The sequence below is a fragment of the Trachymyrmex cornetzi genome, unplaced genomic scaffold, assembly GCF_001594075.2.
Source record: "Trachymyrmex cornetzi isolate Tcor2-1 unplaced genomic scaffold, Tcor1.1 scaffold147, whole genome shotgun sequence".
NCBI classification, from domain to species: domain Eukaryota; kingdom Metazoa; phylum Arthropoda; class Insecta; order Hymenoptera; family Formicidae; genus Trachymyrmex; species Trachymyrmex cornetzi.
The window spans coordinates 579866-597523 of record NW_017296059.1 but is presented as its reverse complement, the minus strand read 5'-3'; the positions used below and the strand labels follow the sequence as shown (position 1 = coordinate 597523).

The 17658-nt window shown below is 35.9% G+C and overlaps 1 protein-coding gene and 1 long non-coding RNA gene across 5 annotated transcripts in view; one reads left to right on the top strand and one right to left on the bottom strand.

Annotated features, from left to right (window-relative positions):
* Positions 1–1829: 1829 nt before the first annotated feature.
* metro (membrane palmitoylated protein 7-like protein metro) lies at positions 1830–11471 on the bottom strand. 4 transcript variants are annotated; one of them, XM_018502366.1, is made up of 11 exons: positions 10755–11471; positions 9417–9703; positions 8702–8833; positions 8217–8243; positions 6755–6922; positions 6159–6230; positions 5939–6063; positions 5512–5642; positions 4553–4855; positions 3790–4133; positions 1830–2691 (listed from the first exon to the last, which is right to left on the bottom strand). In XM_018502366.1, exons 1-11 carry the CDS (start codon positions 10795–10797, stop codon positions 2515–2517), a joined length of 1809 nt encoding a protein of 602 aa, XP_018357868.1. In that variant the 5' UTR covers positions 10798–11471; the 3' UTR covers positions 1830–2514. The 4 variants fall into 4 exon arrangements, with proteins under 4 accessions (XP_018357868.1, XP_018357870.1, XP_018357869.1 ...); XM_018502368.1 differs by having other exon boundaries at positions 4553–4729; positions 10755–11470; XM_018502367.1 differs by lacking the exon at positions 8217–8243 and having other exon boundaries at positions 10755–11470.
* A 2642-nt stretch (positions 11472–14113) lies between these two features.
* The window catches only part of LOC108757792 (uncharacterized), an 84421-nt gene continuing 80876 nt past the window's right edge, over positions 14114–17658 (top strand). The window contains exons 1-2 of the long non-coding RNA XR_001939922.1: positions 14114–14236; positions 16506–16558. This is a non-coding gene — a long non-coding RNA (uncharacterized LOC108757792). The remainder of the gene's footprint in view (positions 14237–16505; positions 16559–17658) is intronic.

Genomic DNA, 17658 nt, shown 5'->3' with positions numbered 1-17658 from the left:
CGATAAGAAAGCTCTTTGACGTTCTCTCGCGCTACAGATTTTTTTATTAATTTAAAACTATCTCGAATGGTCTAAAAACACTTGACTATCAAAATAACTGAAGCGCTCAGTCTTCGACAAATTGTGTCACAATGCGTTTCGGAAAATCTATTACGCCAACTGTGCCTAGGCCACTTATTTTTATACAAAACTTCATATCCGTGTGATTTTTTTTGGGTCAGCTCGTCGCTCATTTGACACTGACCTTGGAAGTAATAAACGCAGAAAGAAACTGCTACGCGAAATTAAGGCACATGAAACACGTCAGCTGTCTATCAACGAGCTCGCACGAAGGCGTTCTCTATTTTATTCAGCAAGCGCGAAGCTTCTCGGAAGATTATTTTTCTCAGTATGATATTTCAGAGATGGCTCTCTCATACTTATGATTTGCTTAAATGATTAGAAGACACGTCACAGGAAGGATTCTGCAACACGTTTTCTGCAACAGCATATTACGTATGTTACATGTATAGCAATGTGTAGATTAACGTTAATTATAAATAATTAAATTATCTTCTTTAATTAAATTATATCTAGGGTGTAAAAGAGGATGGGTTATCTTAATTACACATTCAAAGTTTAATGATATATTTCAATAACATGCAGAGTTTACATCAAGGGTGAGTTATGTAACGTCAACTCGATAGAGCGTATAGCTTTCTTTCTTTCATTGGCATTCCATTGTCATGGAAAAGAATAAAATAAAATAGTAATATCGTGGTAATGCTGACCGAGTGGAAAATACAGTAAATACAGTGGAGCGATCATTTCGGTCGCATTCTAGGTACAATACTTATTTGGCAACAATTAACAACAATCGAGATCAAAGATCATCCACATAATGATTCTCCCAGCTTTGATGAAGCTTCCGGAGCAATCTCGACAAGTACCATTTTATGAGTGTTGATCCCAAGGTATATGCGAGATTCCTATGGTTTCAAAACTGGAATTTCATACGACGTACAGTGGGGTATTTGTCCGATTTAGGCAGCCAAAAATCGATTTTTTAAAACTCATTCCAAGTTAAAGATAAAGACTACTTAAGGAAGATGAAGAGTCAGAAAACAAATGGACTACCTAATGTCGTTACGCGTAAATAAGCGACTAGTCCAAATAGTCGAATCCTACCGTTATTTTCAGGAGCAAATTTTGACAAACTCGAGGGATATTAGGGTAAGTAGGACTTCTGAGTGTTTCTCGATAATTTTTTTATTTTAATAAAAAGATGAAAATTTTTCTAGGTTTCTATTTCACGATTTCGTACAAACTAGCCGCGGAATCGTGCGATTGTCCGCGTATGTGATATAGCCAATATAAGTTTATTAGTAATAAATAAGAATTTCTTGACCTCTCATGGGCGTTTCAATTATTTGAATTTCATTTTAGAGTCACTGAATGTCAAAATAATGACTCGAGAAAAGTTATTCATCATGATGCAGCAGCAAAATTTACCAAACTTTAACAAAAAAATTGGAATTTTTAGAAAATTACCTGTTAACCTCTGAAAATTATTTAGACGAACAAATAAAGAAGATAAAGCATAAAAAAACTATAAAGAACTAAAGAAATAAAAATTAAAATTGTTTTAAATTAAACTAATTAAATAAAATTTTTTAAACTAATATTAAGACTTAATAATAATAATATTTTTTAACTAATTAAATATAAGATTTAAAAAAATAAGATTGGATATACATATATAGCCTGAAAAAATTAAACTATATTTTTTTATAGAAAAAGTATTTCCTACAACTTAAAATACAATGAATTAATATAAAACGAAGTTTCAATCCACTTAAACTATAAAAGTAATTTAGGCCTAAATCGGTCAAACACTCAACTGTACGATGTGTCGATAGGACATACAGAAGAGATTCGCGATGAGATCGGAGATCGCAATACGAGATCTCCCGCCGCTGATGAAATTTCTGGCAGTAAGGGTTCTAATTGTAAGATTAAAAATGCGCGGAGTGTCGCTAAAACGTTTGATAGATCCGGAAAACAAGAACTGTGAAATTTGAACGACTTTAAACCACTTGGAGCGTATCATCGAGATTACTTCAACATTTCATACTTAGCTATTTAATCTAGTCGAGGAGAAGCGCGTCGCGTTCCTTTCGCGATCGATAAATCGTCACTTACGAATCAGCAACGATCATCGTCGACGAACGTACGGCATCCGATAATAGAAAATTTTATTTAATTCGTTTTCAAAACGGACAAAGATTCGCGAACGCTCGAGGTACGAAATTTCTCTACGAGTGTAAAGGCGCGATAACGTTCTAGGTGGTAAATTGCAATTCGGTGAGACAATAGACGAGAAATATACGTCCTTCGCGGGGAAGCAGAATTAAAGTGTCGTCGAGCGTCGCGAGAAACGCTCGATCTCGTCAAATCGCAACGAGTAGTCGCGCGTCTCTAACAACGAAACCCTTCTCTTCCGGCTGTTTTGTTCCTCGAACTTTAAGGATCATTTTATTGAACCCACGAGGCTGGTACCCAAAGCGGCTCAGATTCCACTCGATGGATTGCGTTGATTAGTTGCTCGAATGTCATGGAAAGATCAGCGTTCACAATCACCTCGTCGAAAAGGTGAGAATACAAGAACTCTATTCTTTCCGCACTGTGCAGGATCTCGTGGAATTCTTCGTCCTGCAATAGGATATATAAGACTGATGAATGAAAATACAATCCTGAACTTACTCTCTTAGACTGCAAAGATGTTTATTATTAACCTTTCGGAATTGACAAAATGTGTAACACAGTTATTTCTGCTGGATCTGTGAGACCTATTTCATTTATGTTGACTAGTTCATTTCAAAAAACTAAAACGATATAAATCTAATTAATTACGAAAATTCCTATATTCGGTCAAAGCATCTAAAATTAAAAATATGTTCTTAATAAATAGCTTAAATATAATTATTCAAAACTTAACTGTTTAAAAATAGATAAATAAAAGAGTACTAAATTAACGTGCAAAATATTAATATGTTCCGAGAATGTTCCTTTTGAAGACGACTCATAGTGCTTAAATATTTCTTGTGTGCATTTATACACATATCTGATTCTGCATATTACGCGCTGAAATCTTTTTCGCCATCATGAACCGAACCAGAATAGTAGTATCACTTTATTAAATTGACAAGCAGTTTAATAATTTTTAAGCTAATAAGCATCTAGTAAAGATATTCATTATTTAATGTTAATAATCATTTTAAAAACTGCTAATGATTTTATTGCAAAAAATATTACCCTAAAATGACATGACTCGTATAAAAAAATAAATATCAAGTTTATTACAATAATTAAAAAAATTGTAGATATAACAAAAAATACAAAGAATAAAATTGAGTCCGTAAACCCACCGTCATCTCTGAAGAGTTAAATATTAGAATATGGTGAATGGAAAGATAACAATAAGTAATACTTTCAGTTCCATGTGTGTGTGTCACGAATACTTAGGTGTCGCATAACATTCGTAAGAGTTCATTTGTGACGATTTTATCCAATTAAGAATGATTTTACTAATTGTAAGTATTTCAAACATTAAAAAACAATATAAATTATATTAAGACATTAAAACAATAAAATATTAAAATAATACACTAAATTCATTAAGCTCAATGTAAAACATTAGCATGGCAATCAGAATAGTAAATTTAAAAAAGAATCCAGTTATGAAATTAAGTTAAAAAATGGTTGTGATTTTTTGTCACAACCTGTGTAAATACAAATTTCCAACTTTACCGTGAAGCCTCGAGAATTGCTCTCGTCGAAGGTCGACCTCGCTCGTGCTTCGTTTCTGGTGTCTTTTAGCACTTCGAACGTCGGCGGTTTCACATATATGACGTATGGCCTCAATTGCGGTGTCCTTAGCATCTTGAGGGCTTGATAGTGAGGACTTAAGAGGCACACGTATCCGGCATTCACGAGCGAGCTGACGCTCTCGGAACTGGTACCGTATAAATTTCCCTTATACTCGCCATACTCGATGAATTTTCCAGCCTCGATGTCCTCCTCTATTTTCTCTCGAGTCATGAAGTGATACTCTTTGCCGTTTATTTCACCTGGTCGCGGTGGCCTAGACGTGTCTGATAAAAGAATTGTTTCGTTTAAAAAGAATACTAGATTGATAAATTAATTGGATATTTCCTACTTTATAATTATTTGTAAATTATTTTAACTTTTTTACTAGATTTACTAAACACTTTTTATTTTGATTCTTTTATTTCTCAAATTATTTTTATCTCGTGCTTTATTCATCATTGATTTAATTTACTCATTACAATCATTTCTTAGATTTACTATAATATATACGATTTTTCTATTTTTAATTATGTCATAATATTTATGAATTTAATTGTTCTTCGGTTTACCTTTTTAATTAGTTATACGAAGTTACCGCGATCCCCGTCATTTTATTTAACGACATAATCGAGTATTTCCGTATAATTAACTAAAGCTAATCTCTCCCTTCTTATCTTAGCTGTGAGTTTCTTGGTAAACTTACAGGGAACAGGAGTCTTGTACTTTTCGGTATCAGTCGCTATGAGCCGCCTCTTCAACTCGTTCCTACCGACTCCCGGTGGTCCAATGAGAACCACCGGCCGATACAGGCCCGGCCTGGGGTAGAGTTTCGCAACCTCTTCGTAGGTCGGTATCTCTTCCCGGTCGAAGTCATCGTTTTCTGCAGCGTCATACATGATTTTTTTAGTTTTAGTTCCCTGCAAGTTGCACTTTGTAGGCGAGGCGTGCAAAGAGGTACTGGGACGGGGGCACAATGCGGGCAAAGGCACTGGAACAGAACACAAGCCTAACCGACGGTTAGGTCGTCAGGCCATCCATTTGTTAAAGAAGCGCAGCCGAGATTAGCATACTCAATTAACCACCTCGGATTATACAAATCTACCGCGCACTCAACCGACTGATCCTAAAGTGTACTTGAGGTGGTCACTAACAAACTTAATTCATTATGCAACATCGCTACTTTTACGCCAAAATCAGCGGCAAGCTTTAACAATATCAGCCTTCAAACAGAGCATTCTCGGAGCATATTGGCATTTTACACATTAATTTAGAAATAATTATGTTTAAACTATTTTTATGAAGGAAATAATTTTGATTTTACAAAAAAGATAACATTTGGTACTTTTTTTATATACTTGACGTATATGTATGTTTTAATATTAGCATTTCGTATGTTATGTGTTTTCAAAAAATTTAAATTAATTCTGGAAATGTATTTTAAAAAATGTAAAATTCTGTCAATATACTCCAAGTTCTATTGACATCTATTTCAGTAATAATTGCGGATTTCGTGCAACATTGATCGATATATATATCTGCCGCTAAACAATAAACATCAAGAATATGAAAACACTCGACGATTATATGACTCGATGAAATGAATAATTGTGAAATAAGATCAAGACAAGCGAGTTATTCAGTCAAACAAACCCATTGACATACTTATATTGTCTTCTTCTGGTTTCTCCTTCTCTTTCTCCTTCCTTTCAAGAAGAATTCTACGTTCTTGAAGAGCTCTGCTAGGGATCAAACCTGCTCTCATATTTCTATCACCTTCTCGTCTGGCTTGCCACCTATATTTGTAATCAGCATTATTATAATTAATATTAAGTAAAAATTAAGAGAAATGTTCAACACAAATGAGTGAAGAAGACTGTATTCGATCAAAGCCATTATAATTCGCCGTAATTGTATAGATTACACAACTAAGTAATGAAAAATCTAATGAGCTGTAAATTCACAATGAAATATTCAAGCACTAATTGTAAGATTGCTTAGCTTATATCATGTAGGCTTTATATTACTTAATTGGATATTCACATATCACTTATAATATTTTGCATTTAGATTATATGACAAACTGTCTTACCAATAAGCGTCATCTTGACTGACAATGTGCAGAACGTCACCCTTGACAAAATCTAATCCGGCTTCTTTACAGGGAATGTAAGGGTCGTCGGCAGCCACATACGAAAAGTGTGCTTTGACGCGAACCTAAAGTTATACATATTTAATTTATACATATTTACAATATAGATTTGTTCTATCAAAGATCTATCAGAAATCTATTGTGTTATTGCGATTATTACCTTGCTCTCCCTGATTCCACTTTTGCTATCCGCGGGTACTATTTTAAAAGTGATTGTCCCTTCTGAATTTTGCTGAAAAAAATTGGATTACGTAAGAATTTTTAATAGTAACACTCTTATTTAAAAATCAAAACAGGTACTCAAATACTGTATCTTATCATATCAATAATGGAACGTTTAAGTAGAAACTTAAAAATTTCGCATGGTCTCTTTAAAATAATATCACACGTTGAATATATAGTATATTATATACTATTATTTTATAAAATAATAAATGTAAAAATAATCCAAGTGATCTTGAAAACTTCATTGAAATACACTACCGCTTAAGCTGGGAGATTCTTAAAATTTAATCAGTTTTATTTATTAACATTGTAAATGAATAAAAGTTTGTTTTTACCATAAATTTTATTCTAATAGTGTACATAAAAAAATTTGATGTTTTTAATAAAATAATTATATTTAAAGAATCTTGTGCTTTTATGTCAAAATTACAGTTCTACTATTTGAAATTTTTGAGCGGTAGTTGTATCTCTTATACTGCTCATTTATTTGTCGTATTTGCTAATATCGAGATAAGAAAATGTTTAGCCTACCAAAATGTGTAAAACAAAACTAGGTGTCTTTCCCTCGACGCTGATACCGTTGACTTCACAGACTTCGTCACCAACGTGGATGAGACCGGACCTGTCGGCTGCGCCGCCGTGCATTATCCGTGCTATTACGATCTTGCCGGTGATTTCGCAGGTTTTTATGGTCGCCCCCTAATGTCAAGATATAAAATCTAGTATTGTCATTGCGTTGCATTTCGCGCGCGAACGCGTATTAGGGAGTGCCTTCTTTCACTTCTTAAAAAAAATGGATAAAAATAAAAATCTTCGTATAGGCAAACGCGATATTAAAATCGGCATGCACCCGACGATTTTTTCATGGCACAATCGATCAACTGAAATCGTCGAAATTGTGCAATACGAAAATAGACGAGCACAAAGTGCACCGATAACATGAATATCCAAAGGGTGTCATAAAGTTATCTGAAATGTTTGATTTTTCAATTGAGTTATCAATTATTTGGAACGAATCTTTTAAAATCTCCTTTGAAAGTTCATGTTATTTAGAGTACTTTCTGTTCTCTCTGTGCATTTCCCGAGATAAACAGAAATAGGCATTTTAAATAGTCTGCAAAATAAATGTAACAAAGGTCAAATCGCATCTCGAGAAATACGTACCGCGAAATGCAGTTACCGGTGATATTATTTAATTGTGATTGCTCGAAGAAAAAAGACGAATTTTATTTAATATCTTGTTGTATTCTCTTTTCTTTGACCACAATCTTATATTTATTTAATGCTTTGCATATAACAAACTTGTATTTTTTATATATTTTCAAAAATATAAAATTACAACAAATAGTGAGTTTTATTTATATCTTCATTTATATCTTTAAATTTTATATGTTTAAATTTAATTTATACAGAATATTTCATTCAAGCGCATATTTTTTCAAGACAAGCTTTCGTCAAAAGGTAACTCCACTTCAAGATACATCAAATACAGTCATGCGGGACAATAACAACAAATACAGTGATACAACAGATTTTATTTACAAAGCAAAAGAACAACTCAAACAAGACACAATGCAATGGACGCAACAAAGGCAAACAACAAAATCAACAAACTTGTGCAAGGAAGGGAAGGACATGACAACGCTTCATTTACAGATGAATTTATATCCTGTAATCGCAGAACGATAACGAGGAAAGGATTGATTAGAGATCTACGTTGAAGCAGGGATTGAAACCGGTTTAATTCTGATTGATCTTTGATTAATCCAGATTTTTGTTCCGAATACTCGTAATTTCTGTTGCCGCTCCTCATCCGTCTTACGACAACGGAAGTAGCATGCGATAAAGTTCTACCAGTTTCGATCCCGACGCTAAAGTGAGCGGTGAAAACGAAAAGAATGACGGCTGAGGTACAGGGCAGTTTCGTACGACGTAAAGTCAGGTGTTCATCACAGGTGCTCAGCACATGTTCTACGGCATTCAGGCGACTTACCACGATCGGTTCAACGCCGGCGTCGCCCTTCGAAGCAAGTTTGACGATGAAAGAAACACGTGATTACTTGGTTACTTTTTCTTCTCACTCGTGAGGCTACTCGTTATACACTCGGAGGATTCTCTCAGCATCCAAGTTACGAATTATACGTGACTCGCCTGTCTACGCCGATACTAGGGAGCGTTTTACGCGTCTCATGCAAGTCGACGCGAATGTACAACCATGTGTGGGCGGAAAAACGAATCTTTAACGCTCTTGCAAAAAAAAGTAAACTACTTTTGACAAATTTCCCCTTCCTTCCCCTCCCTAAGGCTTCTTAAAAACACAAACGCGTACATTACACTCGAATTGCTACTACTTAATTGACGATTAAGCCTTTTCTCTCCCTCTTACGCTATTGCTCACACTCTTGGGTTAATTGAGTTAAAGACGCTCAGAAAAACACCGTTATTACAAATGCCGACTCAACGATCGATACGACGTACCAGGGGCTCGTTCGACTTCACTAGCTGGACGATCTTCACCGTTTCCTCATCCTCGTCTACTTCCAATGGAATATCCGGTAGCCTTGGATAGTAGTCCTTTTGCGCCACCGCATCATGAGCACAGAGAAGACCCTTCGATGAAGAAAGTTGTTTTAGAATACACTCTCAGAAATGTCCATTTCTTCATAGAATTATTAAATTACAAACAATAAGCAAAATTAACATTTGCAAAGAAAATTTGCGAAAAATACTTTATTCCCTTATTTCAAAAATGACACAACCCAAAAAGGTTACTTTAAAAAGAAAAGAGGGAAAACTATTTTTCAACTTATAACAGAAAGTTATCTAATAATATCGGCAAAAGTATATGTACTTTTAGAAACACACTAAATGTTATTTTTATCATTTTCGTTTTATAAACCTTAAAAACCACCCTTTTTAAAAACCACAACCTGTGATAATTTCAATATCCTACAAAATTATAACAAATTCAGAATAATTTATAAAAAAATGATATACTTTAAAATATCACCAACAGTAGTTTATACTTATCTTGACTAAATTCAAAATAACAATTTCTTCTTCAAACTTCGATCAAAATGTAGCTTAACTCTAAATACTTTTTATAGAAGATTTTTGTTTATATTATACAAACAATTCGACACGCAACATTAACTTAACGTACAAAATATATTCTATATATTATTATAATTACCTGAATGTGTGGTTTCTGCAACAAGTGGAATAGCTCTTTGTAATCGGACGAGACGTGCGTTTTGGTCGACAACAGATCGAGAACTTCGACATCGATGTCCATCGAGTTTGAGAGCACGGGGAAGAATTTATCATCCTTAACATTGTTGAGGATCTTATTATGAACGTTCACCAGGGCGTTCAGTTCTTTTGACTGCAGCAGCTCACTGAGAAATCCAAATTCCTCCTCGGTACAGCTAGGTATCTCCGACTTGTTCTCCTGCAGCGAGTTCAGCAACTTGGACAACGCTGGAATAAGTAAACAGATTAAATCTGAGACACAATTGAAAAGCACAGGCAATAGAAATAGTTTGAAATCTATTATTCCGTTTCTATTGCTTGTGGTTTTCAATCGTACTTCAGGCTTCAGATTCGACTATCTGATAAAAATATTGAAAATTGAAATGATTAAAAAAGCAGTTAAACGACCTCCGTATTAAAAAGATTTATGAAGTTAATTAAAATGAAGAAATTTTGAAAAACTGTTGTGTCTTCATTTCTTCATTTAAGTCCGTCAGCTTCTTTTATTATCTTCCGCTTTATATAAACTTCAGCGTAAAGTATAAGCGTGTATTATTAGAATCGAATAGCGCTAATTACGTTCTCCATATTTAAATGCGGAAGTACTAAAATTGGAAACGGTGTAACGAACTCTTAACTCTTTTCTACATAATTCTATAATTATTTTAATTCAAAGGCACAAGGATTCCTCGTGGCGCTTATGCGCCGATCGATGTCGTCGATATCGGATTCATTTTTAAACGCGGATCACTCGTTCGAGACCTCATTTTCATTCAAGCAAATTGGAGCACGCGGAAATGTGCGCGGTAGCGAATTGGAATATCGGCACATCAGCGTTTTATCAGAAAAGACCCCGTTATTACTCGTACAGTTTATTTACTCTGCTTTACCCTCGCTCTATATTTATAACGTACCACGCTCGCGCCCGACACGCAACGTTTTATTAATACGTCTTTGAAGAGTATTCAGTCGCGTATTGGATTATGCTCCGTAACTTGCTCCAGTAACTCTCTCTCTCTTCACTTATTCGGAAACAACGAGGGAGGTCTTATCGACACGCCGCCGCCACCACAACAATAGGTCAACTTCGTCGAAAACACCCTTGCCGCGCGAAGCACCACCATCTCTTATCTCACTGCGCAGTATATACGATCGTGTCGAGGGTGAAACGTAAAAACACGTGAAAACACCCTCGACGACGCTTCGAATCGTTCGGAACTAAGTTTCTCCCAAAGGTGTCCAAAGCAACGTATCTCGACCTGCCGTCCGTCCGACTTACCGGGGTCCCAGTTAACGTTTTCCATGACGACCGCCGCTGTCATAATTCGCACTCGGCACCCCGGTCAGGCGTGTCGCCGCGTTTCCGAGGTGAGGACGACGTGGGCGTAACGACGCTCGACGTTCGTTTAAGCGACAGGTATCAGAGACGGCGATAGCGGGATCCGGGTCGACGTATTTCTGTCGGGGTCGCGCGCTGCGCCGTCGCCGCCGCGTCGACGGCCCTCCCGGCGACGATGCTGTCTCGCTGCTGCTGCTGCCGCCGCTTCCTCGCGTCAACGTGTCGCGTTCGCGCTGTCTGGAGTGTCGTTATCATAGCGAGAATAATCCGTTACGTAAGCAGCCTGTCACTCGACACGGGGTAGGATGACCGCCACCGGATTGGCCTGCCGTCCCTGCCCCGTGCGACTCTTCGGCATAGCACGCTATCCTCTCTCTCTCCCTCTCTCTCCCTCTTACTCGCTCCTTCGATCTCTCTCTCCCTCGCGTTCTCTACGTACGAAATCTATTACGAAATCCGACGCACTCTCCGAAGATGCACTCTCACGCGTTCACGTCTGAGAAACCCTTTCTCATGCACTAGTGCACCCCCGATGAAGCACGTTCTTCACGTTTCTCCGACGTGGCGGCCACGGCACCGGTGCCATGTTGAAAGGCGCCGCGGACAATACGCTCCGCACACCCTTCGTTGGCCTCTGCTCCGTTTCCGATTCGCCCGACGACAGTCTGATCGTTCCGTCTCGCTCTCCCTACTGCTTGCGTGGGTAGCGAAAAAGAGATGGACGATCTCGTCGAAACTCGACCCTATCTTTGTATTCACGCAGGGACGGCATTGGTCGAGAGTCATATGGTCATCTCGAGACCGCATCTTCGGATGCGCCAAATAGATTTCTTTCCTAGTTTGAGTTTATTATATTGTTAAATATTAAAGGAGTAGTGCTGATTCAATTTCTTGAGTCAAATAACATTTTGTTATTTTTATATTAGATTTATTTTGCATTGAGAAGGATCGAAAATAATGGTTGAAACGTTGGTACAGTAAAAATATTTTAATATAATAAATATTATTTACGTACTGACAGCTGCATAGGCTTCTTTACTTTTTTTTATTAGATTTATTTTTAGAACCGTATATCTTTATTTATATTGTTTATATTGTCATTTTAATTTTCACGTGTAACAAAATGTAAATCAATTCATTTCTGATTGAATTGCTAATTTCAAAATAAACAACGTTTCTATATTAAGTATGCACTTCGCAAATAATAATTTGAGTCAAATTTATATATTTTTTTAGTTAAATTGTTTGACTCCATTGTTTCAATTAAATTAATAACATATTGATTGGGAGCAAATGGCGATCTATAGAAATGATTAAAAATAAGTCAAATTGGATATAATTTGACATTACAAATTAAACAGTAATTTGTAATTTGTATAAATGGTAATAAGTTTAAATAATTGGCGAGATTTTTTTAACGTTTTTGGAGAAAACTTTTGTATGGTGTATTTATAAGAAATAAAAATCTCAAACGAATAATGCACTTAAAATCGCGTGAGCGATTATGATAATCACCACAGAATGTGCTCTATGTATGTATACAGAGTACCAGATAAAATACAGAAATTTAAAAAAATACAAATTAAATTGTTTGAATTATTTGGACAGAGGACTTTTGTACGAAACGTTAGATGTATTTGTTTCAATAATTTCGTTAAAAACATATAAAAATTTTAAGAAAGATAAAAATAGATTATTGAAAAACAATTTTTCAAATTATTAAATATATAATTTTATATAATTTTATTATATAATTATACCTATACAACATTTTTTCCCAGGTGTATAATTTAAATGAAAATCTTTTTACTTTATCTTAATTATTTTTGAAAATCATGTCTACTTCTCTTATCGAAATAAAATTTTTGATATATTTTTAATAACACTTTAATTATAATAATAACGACTTCAGTAACACTTTTGACCTGATTCTAAATCGCCACTAATTATTTTTTTTATTGCTTTCAAATATAGTATAGAAAAAATCTATAATTTTTTCATTTTGTTAGAAAATATGTCCAATACATTCTTAAACGCGGGATGTTCATGAAGAGCGTAAAATATTTGAATTAATAATTCCGTTTATGGTCAATATAAAAATATTTATTAAAGAAAACTGTTAATTAAACAATGTAAATTGTTTAAAATTGCTTAAAATAAAATCGCGTGATCGATCAGATAATAATTAGAGCGGAATGTACTCCATCCCGGGAAAAAATGTTTTATATATAATTATATAAAATTATATATAATTTTATATAATTGTATATAAATGAACATATTTTATATACAATTATATATAATTATATATAAAATTACATGAAATTATGTATAAAATTATATATGATTATATGTAATTAAATGTAATTATATATAAAATATGTCCATTTATATATACTTATTATACTTATATAAAATTATACATAATTATATGTAAAACATTTTATTCCGGGTATGTATGTATATACATATATGTAAGAAGTTCTAATAAAGAACATATAAAAAAAATATATTTAGAAATTACAGATGTAAGACAGAATTTCTCTTTAAACGCAGAACGATAGTATGGAGCATAAGTTCGATATATTCGAATTAATTAATAGTCTTATTTATAAAAAAAATACATGTATTTGCGAATTTGATCTCGATTTAAGTATTACAGAATTATATACGGCCCATCGTATCGGGTATGTGGCGCCATCTATCAACGATTTGCAAAACCTAATGCAATGCAGCGTTAGCCGATAATAAACAATATTGCATTATATTAATCGTATTAATTAATGTATCAATAAATTAAACTATCTGATTATGTCTGATCGCATTAGCTCCATTGTGCTGCTAGAGAGGCTGCGAAATTCTATTCGAGGTATAATCTGAAATTTCTCGTTTATTCTTCATCCTTTGTCTAGAGAAGAGCCGTCTCATCGTACATACAACAAAACTTATTGTCCACAAGCTAATTTTTTTCTTCATTTCATGAATGAAAATGTAAAAATATCGAGGCGATATTTGACAAATGAATGAGCGAACTCTCCAAGAATCGCGAATTCTGCACGCGCGCGTTTTCGTCGATGTTGAAAATCGCACATAACGCTTTTTCTCGACGACGAAGAAACGACGAGAGGGACAGAGAAGGAGAGGCGAGTCAGCTCTTTCCTCCTCCTCCCCGCACCGAGTCGCCACGCAAGTCGCAGCACAGTGCGGCATCGCGACGACGACGGCGCCGCGCCGCGTCGCGCCGCGTCGCGGCGCCACCGTCGCCGTGTGTACATGCAGTTGTCTGTAAGCGAAACGTCTCGCCGCACGCCTCCCGCGGGCCGCCGTACTTCTCATTTGATTTCCCGCGGAGTTTTCGCGCGGCGAATCGCACCGCGCTGCTTCACACGACCCGCCGATCCGTGCCGGTCCCCCGAGTTTCGGTAAGCTCGCCGGTTTCACTTTACTTTCCGCGCGAACCCGCCGTGCAGCGTTTGACATGGCGTGTATTTGACATACACGCGCGCGCGCGCGCGCGCCATCCGATTTTCGCGACGTTTCCCAGCGTACGCGCGCGCGCGCAAGCTCGTCGTCGATGCCCGACTCCTTCGTCCTCGTCGTCGTCGTCGTCGCCGTCGTCATCGTCATCGCGACGGCCGATCTGAACGCCGACAGCGAAAAAAAATCGCGGCGATCCGCCGACGCGGCACGTTGGTGCGACCGGGCGATCCACAAGTGGTTGGTTGCGTCGCGGTGCGCGCGCGTGCGCGCGAGCGTCCACGGATGTGGGTGTAAAGGAATGCGTGCGTGTGTGTATGGGTGTGCGTATGTATGTATGTGTGCGTGAGAGGCGACGACGAAACGTCACGTCGCGACGCAGGTCGCGCCGCGACGCGACGTTCCCGAGAGGATCGGTCACAGGGCCGCAGCTAGGTTGTTTTCGCGAAGCGTGTATTGTCGAGATATCGAACAAGTCTTTGTGCTGGGAAAACCAGACGCCGGTTTCGCTGGTTCCGCTTGTTTTGATCTCGAAAGCGATCTTAATGTTTCGCTCTCTTGAATATTTCTGTGCGTAGGACCCCGAGTTATTTTCTACCTGAACCTGAACCTAGATTATCTAGATGAAGGAACGGTCGGCTGATGTTTGTTGTGTTTATGTTAGTTCTTAGTATCCTTAAATTATTATTAATCATGTTTATGTCAGCTATGTCCATTAAATTATTATCGCCTATGTTTGAAAATTATCAAGCTCTGTTAGATACGATGAATAGATCAGGTAACTACATGTGCTTACAATTAGCTGCACGAGTCACGAAGGTGTATGATAATATCTCGCTAAAAGAATAATTTTAATTTTTTTAATGTGAGATATCGTAGTCTCTCCTTCGTGACTCGTATAGCTTAATTTTTTATATTGAGAAAAGTAGAGAAAATCGCTACATTTCTTTTACTCTAATTCGTGTAATTTAAAAGTACTTCAATTATATTTCACACATTATTTAACACAGGTACGAAATGTAAATTTCGGTTTGTTATAAACAATTTACGTACAAGTTTTTGAAAGGACATAAATATTTCTGTGCGAAGAATGCTGCTATTTTTTTATTTTCAAACTTATCGAGAACAAAGTTGCGTTAATTTTTTTAAACTTTTCAAGTCTTTCTTCTAAGATTTTTAGGGATGTATTACACATATTTTCAAAATAATAAAAGATTACTGATTTCTACACAGAAAAACCGATTTTGCTGAAATATCAAAAAATTTAGCTAAATATACTTTGAAAATAATTTTATTGAATCGTAAAAATAATTATAGTAATGCTGCAAAAAATTTAAAAATTCTAACAATTAGTTGGAGTGTCCAATTATTTTAATTATTTTAATGGTCCAAACAAAATTATATTCAAATTTGTATCTAGCTAAATTTTTATATACTTTTTTTGTTTGTAAAACCGTTTTTTTCGGCATTTCAAAATAATACAAAAAATTTTGCGACAGTTTAGAACCTAATAAAAAATCATTTCAATGTAAGAAATGTTTTTCTATTTGTATTCTAAAAGAAGTATAAAAAATGTATTTTATAAACAATGACAAAAATTTCATTTTTGAATATAGATAGTTCAAGTATTGAAGATGATTTATGCAGTTTCATTGCAATCCAGAGATTAGTTTTGTCAATAAGCAGGATTTATTTATTTGTTTATTTACAGAAAACTCATCTCTACATCGTAATAAAACTTTACATAAACTATTTTGAATACTTGAATAAGTAGTTATACAAAAAAAAAAAGATTTTTATCATGACATATTTTTAAATTTTAATAATGAAGATTAATAAAGTAAATTAATTATAAAAATGTGTTGCTCAGTAAAAATAGAATATTATAAACATAACTTTTATACGTGTATAGTTTATTTAAAGTATAAATATCAATACATTTGTAAAAATTGATGTAATATATCCTTAAAGAAGAAAACAGATAAGTTTAGAAACGAAGCTGCAATGCTCCGAAAATCTCTTCCTTTTACAGCAACTGTTTCCTCCCGTTTTGTACGACGATGCTGTAATGGCTGTAATGTAATATGTGACATTTGTAAATAAATCGTATCCATCCCGACGATCGATAAGGCGTTGTTGATTACTCGCTCGAAAAAACATCCCCTCGAACTTTCCCGCATTTTTATTTACAAAGTTCTTTTTCCATTGTTGCAGACGTCTCCTCGCACATTTTCGCACCTCCCACTTCTTTTTCACTCATCGTTTTGGTAAGCCCGATATATTTTATTTATTTTCTCCTTCAATATTACCCGTATTGTTTTTTTTTTTCCGATTTGTTTGCTAGCCTTAGTCATATATTTCACGCTTATCTTTTATCAACGATCGCCTATTTTATACGTCTGAACGTGACATTTTCTCGTATGTGTTTCGTATCGATGAGAAAATAGCGAATCGATTGCAACAGTTTGATCGCCTGCGTTACCGCATAACGTCAGAATCAGAAATGCAGCTCGCGTTGCAGCTGAAAGATGTCGCCATCGGTTCCATACTAACACGCACTTTATTCTCTCGGCTTCCGTTCCGCGTTCGAGAATCAAAAGCATTTGTTGGAAAATCGGAACCGCTTTATAATTAATTCGTTTTGTAGATAATACAATTATTGATAATTCCAATCGATTTCCAGCATTTATTATTTACACGTCGTAATGTTAAGCGACGTCGCGTCATAGCCAGAGTCAGCTGAATCGGTTAGAATAATTGCGAAATTTTACGGAATTAATAGAACAAATTAAAAAAAAAAAACCTCGATAAAATTAATAGATTGACCAAAGTTTTTGCACGACGAGCGATAATATTAAATTTGCAAAGCGCGTTACGACGGCGAGGATCGTACCGTGCCGGCGATATATCGAAAGAAAGATGACACTTTCAAACGGTACGGCAAATCAAATTTATACGCAAAACACGACTCATTGTTAAAAATGCGCCGTCCGTTTCCGGCGTTGCTATAGAAAATATCGCGATATTAAAATCCAAACAAAAATATCGACGTTCGTCGACCGTACGGAACGGAAGGTTCATTCGTACGTCGCGAATAAAGGGTGCATTCTGCCCGGCCCTTTATGTCCGGTAGGAGGAAGAGGAACGACGGACGAAAAATAAAATTCCGCGAACACGGTCGCGTGAAAAATTAAATCGCGTTTATATGGTGTCGCGTTATTTCATCGCGAACGAGCGCGGCGCGTATCGAGATCTGGGCAAACATTTTTGGCGCCCTTTCAGGCGAATTAGCAGAAACGGCCGCGACTTTTTCCGCGTACGTCGTCGGAAATATTTCACGAAAATTTTTCCACCGCGGAAGACAGTC

Bases quoted from the DNA above. Each gene is read 5' to 3' on its own strand.
- metro (XM_018502366.1), bottom strand. From the start codon at position 10,797: ATGACAGCGGCGGTCGTCATGGAAAACGTTAACTGGGACCCCG. The intron at 8,244-8,701 runs GTACGTCGTATC...CTTGCTTCGAAG, and splicing joins TGAAGTCGAACGAGCCCCTG to GGCGACGCCGGCGTTGAACC. The intron at 4,856-5,511 runs GTATGTCAATGG...ACCGTCGGTTAG, and splicing joins ACCAGAAGAAGACAATATAA to GCTTGTGTTCTGTTCCAGTG.